A 6,491-nucleotide genomic window follows, 5' to 3' on the forward strand; every position below is an offset into this window, starting at 1 on the left:
ATATAATTATTCATTAAGGGTATAAACTATATTAACCGCTCTAACTTTTAACGGGAGAGCTCTGTTGCAAAAATTACTATTTATATAATTTATTCATTAAGGGTATAAACGATTTATTATTAATTATAATCACTTTTTTAATCAGATAGATTTGAAATTCGTTTTTATATTTTGACTAATTTATATAATTATTCATTAAGGGTATAAACGATATTAACCGCTCTAACTTTTAACGTGAGAGCTCTGTTGCAAAAATTTACTTCGCAAATAATAATAGTATAGATTTATATAATTATTCATTAAGGGTATAAACGATATTAACCGCTCTAACTTTTAACGTGATAGCTCCGTTGCAAAAATTACTATTTATATAATTTATTCATTAAGGGTAAAAATTATTTATTATTAATTTTAATCACTTTTTTATTCAGATAGATTTGAAATTCGTTTTTATATTTTGACTAATTTATATAATTATTCATTAAGGGTATAAACGATATTAACCGCTTTAACTTTTAACGTGAGAGCTCAGTTACAAAAATTTACTTCGCAAATAATAGTATAGATTTATGGGGTATAGTTATCTTTTAGTTTTTAGATTTATCGTTATCTATTTACCTTTTACTTTTTGTTTGTTCATTTGTTAAAATTTAAAATATATAAATAAGTATGTTTGAAATAATAAATTGTGATTTTATTCTCTATATTTTGACATACCTTTTTATATATTTCAACATTTTGAACATGAAAAATCATAGACATCGTTACGTGAACATAATTTTTTAGATACGGTTTGGTGAACTAAATTTTGTAGAAAACTTTTGGTGGACGGAATTCTCTGAACTATAATATGTGGACCAATATTTTTCATTATTTTGTATTATTAGTGTTCTTTTCACTTTTGTGTGTTCATGCTAATTTTTTAAATAACTAATTTGTTTGATATAACTAATTATATTTCTTTTTTTACTTTTTATATTTAACATCTATTTATATATATATAATGTACATACAAGAAAATCGTGGATACAAATTTGGTGGACAATAGTCTCATTGATATTTTAATAATGTGGAGAAATCATTTCAAAATCATTGTTGTATAATCATATGTAAAAATAATTATATCGTGGATATAATAATTCATCTATAACTTATTAAACTGACATTTTTTATTTTATTTTGAAAGATGTTCATTTCACATAGTTTCATGTTAATTGAACACACAATATAGTTTGTCTTTACATTTTTCTCAATACATATATTTTCCAAGTTGTTTCTGATTTTATCCTAAAAAGAAGTTTCATAGATAATGTTGTCAATCATACTATCAAATATGAGGTTTGGTGGACAAAGTTTTCAATCCTACAAAGTTTCATGGACAAAGTTTCTTTTGATGAGGTTTCACAGATCAAGTTCTCAATCCTATAAAGTTTCGTAGATGAAGTTTCGTGGACGCTATGTTGTGGTGCATTTTGTACACGAGTTTTTTTGGATGATGTGTTTACTCTGACGCATAGTGTGCACCTCCTTTTTCTCCGCCATTCGCCATCATTGGTTTGGAGTTGAGTGAAATGATTCGTGTGCCTATACTAAATAGTGTGTAGTATACTATGATAATTTTATCTTATGCATTTCAACATCAAGCGCACACGCCTGAAAGAAGATTTTGGTCATGTTTTGCACAAATTGTCCCATCCATCTTGAATTATTGTATAATGGTTTTATTTTTCATTTTTTTTGCCTCTTATGAATATTCAGCAAATTCACCCATTATTAACCTTTTGCTCGTTTAAGGAATGTTTTGTAACTCACTCTCAACGAATAGTCAGATATTTGGTGCAAATAATTATAAAGTTCCATTGATACATTTAATACCATTGTTTCAATGATAATCTTTGACGAGAGTTGCAGATTTGACGAGAATTATATTTGCACAAAAATCACAAACTCAGAAAATTTAATGTTTTTCACTTATATAAATTTAATACGGTATACACGAAAACTCTCTTAATCATTTACTCCTAGGCAGTTTCCCAACCATTTGGGTTTTCTTTTCTTGGGATTTCGTTTTCAAAATTTCTCTTTTTTGACACTCTCAACCACCTGATTTTATCATAAAGTAGTAGCCAATGTTTTTAAACCCGATCCGAACACTGAACCGGATGATTTATGGAGTTAGTGGATCAATCGCAGATGAACCGTGAGTTAATAAATAAATTAATTCTATTATATATAATCAGTGTTTTGAAACCCGACCCGGATCTGCTGTTGAACCGGTAAACCGGTGTCCCAAAAAAAATCAGGTTTTTTAAAAAAAAAACCCAATATTTAAAAACCCAAAAACCTGTGAAGACCTACTAAAACCAGAAACCCGATACCGGTTGAACCACCAGTTGAACTAATGGATATTTTTTACCTTTTTAAGTTTTTAATTATGTTTTTAGATTGTTTTTTATATTCTAAATTTCCAATTAAGAAGTTAGATTTTCATTTTTCAGTTTTATATTTGTGATTCATAGGTTTTGATGAAGATTTCAGTATGCCACCTAAAGAAAATAAGGTGAATGATGGTAGAGAAAACCAAAATTAATTGATATGATTTGGTGTTAATTTATTTTTGATATCGATTATTTAGTATAATATATGTTTTGCTCTTGTTTTATTTTGGATTTGAAGTTTAATTTATTATTCACATTAGACATTTAAATATTTATAAATTTTATGTCTTGAATTATTTTAGATGTCATAACTCTTAACTTGTTACAAAAATTATAAATATTCTAAATTATTTTTTGATATTTTTATGTCAAATAAAAATAAAAACTAAAGTGAAATGTTTTCTATATTATATTAAACATAAAAATATACATATCTAAACTATTATTTTATGTTTTATAAATTTAAGTATTTTCTATATTTCTTCAGATTCGTGCCTCCGGGTAAAAGCTATAGCCACGGAAATAACATGGGAAAGTCGTGGTTAGATTAATATCCACTGTTATTTCGTGATTAAACTGTGCGTAATGTACCCATGTGTTATTTTCTAACTAGATCGTGTCTATTTTAAATCGTGATTTTAACTTAGTTAAATCGTGCATTTTTTGTTTAGCCGTGAGTTTTCTGAGGTAACTAGCCCTGCGACTTTGCCCCGAACCGAACCGAACCGATATTTTTGGTTTTCGGTTCGGTTAAAAAAGATTGATTGTTTGTAAAAAAAGATTTTAATAGTGGTTGATTGTTTGTAAAAAAGATTTTCCATTATGCACAGCAATTAACATTACAGGACCTATGCGCTTCCATAGGACAGAAAGAGAAACATCAATCTACACAAAGAGAAACTGTTTACATATATAAGGAAACTGCTTACTTTTACGTCCTTTAGATCAATGAGAGCTTTGAAATAATTTAACTTACTTTATGCTTGATTCTGTTCACACCAAAATTTTGAAAAATATATGGCGTGTTGATTGTTGTCGAAACAACTTTTCCACTTTGACTGAACATATGTACATATGACTAGGAATTCTAACACACTATTATTATTTTTATTTTTTTCATTTCAGAATATTTTGACTGAAACACATGACAAAGATACAAAAGCCGACGGTACTATAGGATATCACCGGGAACTAAGCCGGCAGCAACAAGTTTCCAAAGCCCTATTATAAACGATAACGAAACTCCAAATCGACCTAACACATTATTTACATAAAAAAAGACCATAGTTTATCATCGAATTAAATCCAAAAAATGCAACTTAGTCGAAATTTTACAAAGCCTATTTACAATAAACAGAACAGATGATCCTTCTCACCAGAAAGGGCACCACCTGCAAACAAAAACAAGAAAATTTGTTCACATTTTTGCATCGAACCATTGGAAATGACTTAAAACATATCTCACGAACCAAACTTGTGCAAATGAAAACAGATAAGCACAAGAGTGGAGAAGAACATACCCGACATAATTTTGACAGATATTTTCATGGGAAGTAGCTTGATCGATTAGCTTTTGAACCTGAACTTTCACAGACAAACCATGTTCGACTTCATGAGAATCTCCTCCGAGCAAGTTATTGTGATCAGCAGTGGGATTGCTTGGAACCGCAGACGTAGAGAAATCACGGCCCGTAAGCTTATGACTCATACGAGCCATTACAACTACTGCACGTTCGTTCAATACCTCGTTTGCATCTCCAAGCATATTCACAGCCTGAAATACAATCCAAGAATCAAATCATCAACAAAAGAATTAAAAAGAAACCTGAAGAATTTCCTTCTCTCGAGTACTCCTTTAAGGCTGAGGAAGGTCTACATCAGCGGGATCTTCATCTACTTCCTCAGGTTCAACATTAGCAGAACCATTGGGATTGTTGTTACCGAGTAGGGCTAGTTGAGGGACTTCATTGAAATTAAAAAGACGCCAATTGATTAAAGGATCATGCACAAACGCCTCCATCATCGCCATTACACTGTCTTTGTTGGTTCTGAGAACTTGTATAACATTTTGGCATGTCGACCGGAAATTTCCTTTGATGCCACTTACTTCCATTGCTTTGACAAGCATTCTTGTCAGACGGAATGGAACCTAACATAGTGTTGTTTAAGACAATAAAGCTCTCTCCTCATATCGTCAAACAAGTCTTATGAGGAAAACATTATAAGATAGTACCTTTTCAGGAAACTTCTCTCTATTCATAGACGCCTCAAAACAATCTCCGAAATCAATATGCAAGATTTTCCCACTGCAAAATTGAAACCATTGATAAAGAAACAGAAGTATAGTTGGATGTTTTAAGCAATATAAACCCTTTTCTTTATTTTTATGTACCTGTATCTATCTAGCATAAGGTTACTTGGTTGTCGATCACCTAACCCAAAAATATAACCAACCTGATACGAGAGAAGTTCATTTAAAGTGCAAGTCAAACATGAGTAAAAAATCTACATTGACGCTACACAAGTGGTGAACAAATGATGAAAGCAACCACATACCATACTCATAACGGCTAAACTTCTAGTATCGTTGGTTCTTCTCTCCAGCCATACCTCTGACGAGCGACTTTTTAACCACATAACCTACCAAGAAGGAGAAACAAAGCAATTTCGTATTCCAGATTAGTTACTTTAGCCAAGAGAACACTACTAGAAGTTAAAGCTAGATTAAGTACCCTGGACAGATCATTTCCCTCTGTGTTTTCTAGAGCGTACTCAAATACTTCAATCTTTGCTATGAGCGGTAGATTGCCGTAGTTTGGAGCAAAACTCAACATATGTTTGTGTTCTTGATTAAGGATGATCTGGAAATAAGAAAAGGCATGTGTAAGAATCAACAGAAACTTTCAAGAGTGAAAACCTTCATGAATAAAAAGACAAACCTTTCGTGCATCTCTGTATTCTCGAATAAGATGGTGAAGGGTATCGCAGTTGGGAACCCATCCAATGAGTCCACTAATGGTATTACAGAATACCGTTGGATGGACAAATCTTTTTCTGCTGTTTTTCTGGAATTCTCGAGCAAAGTGTTCACCAAACCAAAAAGCTGAAACACAATAGAGCAAAGTGTTATCTTGTAGTTAACACAATAACTGAACAACTTTTTTTTTTTTTTTTTTTGAAAATCACCTGCATAACACGCTCATCTTGCCTTAGATCTTCATGTCCCTTTAATAAAAAGGCATAGTCCTCACCGTCATTTCCGTGAATAGTCAATTTCCGTGGTCGTTGTTTAGATGTTATGACAAGAAGTTGACGAGGAAACGATGCTATCGTCACAACGGGGGCATCTATTTAAATAAAACCAAAGCAGTGATCTAAGCACCGAATCCTAGGTTAAAACCGTAAATCAGCTCAGACAAACTGTAGTTCAAAATGTTACCCGCACGGTATGTTCCAGGAACAGCTAGCTCCAAGTCACGACACAGCAGCAATTCAGGAGACACAAACTATCCACCATGTAATGTGACAGTTTGATTATAAAGTAAAAAAGAGACGAGAGAACCAAAGAAATAGAGAATCTTTACCTCCAAATCCAATGTCGTGAGGCTGGCAAGCTGTTTGTCAATCCGTTTGAAAACAATTGAAAATGACAAACATGTCGTTATGCCCCTTTCCTGAGATAAAGGCCAAGAACACATCTGAAATTTTGTTTCAAATTTTTCGTCACCTGTGTAAGTTCAGCATCTTTTCCAGTTCTCTTGTAATTGATACAACATTCATATGCCTCTAGTAGTTCGTGACGGTATGCCTGCATCAACAACACACCAACTTCAGTTGCTGATACGAACAAACACCATCCAGTTTCGCATATAGCCTTTACAAAAATATATGAAAACAAATACTCCACACCCTAAACCTCAAATTTTATCATGGTCACCTGGTTGACTTAAATTCTTAAAACCCCAGAAAAAATGACCACGGGTTACATGGAAAAAACAAAACTAGATGCTGGAGTGCTGTACAGTTCTGTGCTAGAGAAAGAAAGATTAAATC

General features: G+C 32.1%; 1 protein-coding gene across 1 annotated transcript; it reads right to left on the reverse strand.

The window, feature by feature from the left end:
* Nucleotides 1-3,590: 3,590 nt before the first annotated feature.
* Nucleotides 3,591-5,966, reverse strand: LOC125609638 (serine/threonine-protein kinase TOR-like). Its single transcript, XM_048781171.1, has 10 exons — nucleotides 5,878-5,966; nucleotides 5,625-5,785; nucleotides 5,378-5,541; nucleotides 5,171-5,299; nucleotides 4,995-5,078; nucleotides 4,831-4,892; nucleotides 4,672-4,744; nucleotides 4,264-4,587; nucleotides 3,959-4,212; nucleotides 3,591-3,829 (listed from the first exon to the last, which is right to left on the reverse strand). Exons 4-8 carry the CDS (start codon nucleotides 5,270-5,272, stop codon nucleotides 4,294-4,296), a joined length of 615 nt encoding a protein of 204 aa, XP_048637128.1. The 5' UTR covers nucleotides 5,273-5,299; nucleotides 5,378-5,541; nucleotides 5,625-5,785; nucleotides 5,878-5,966; the 3' UTR covers nucleotides 3,591-3,829; nucleotides 3,959-4,212; nucleotides 4,264-4,293.
* Nucleotides 5,967-6,491: the final 525 nt, after the last annotated feature.

The sequence above is a fragment of the Brassica napus genome, chromosome A5 (genome assembly GCF_020379485.1).
Source record: "Brassica napus cultivar Da-Ae chromosome A5, Da-Ae, whole genome shotgun sequence".
NCBI lineage: Eukaryota > Viridiplantae > Streptophyta > Magnoliopsida > Brassicales > Brassicaceae > Brassica > Brassica napus.

Bases quoted from the DNA above. Each gene is read 5' to 3' on its own strand.
- LOC125609638 (XM_048781171.1), bottom strand. From the start codon at position 5,272: ATGTTGAGTTTTGCTCCAAACTACGGCAATCTACCGCTCATAGCAAAG. The intron at 4,893-4,994 runs GTATGTGGTTGC...CTCTCGTATCAG, and splicing joins GTTTAGCCGTTATGAGTATG to GTTGGTTATATTTTTGGGTT. The intron at 4,745-4,830 runs GTACATAAAAAT...TCAATTTTGCAG, and splicing joins CTTATGCTAGATAGATACAG to TGGGAAAATCTTGCATATTG.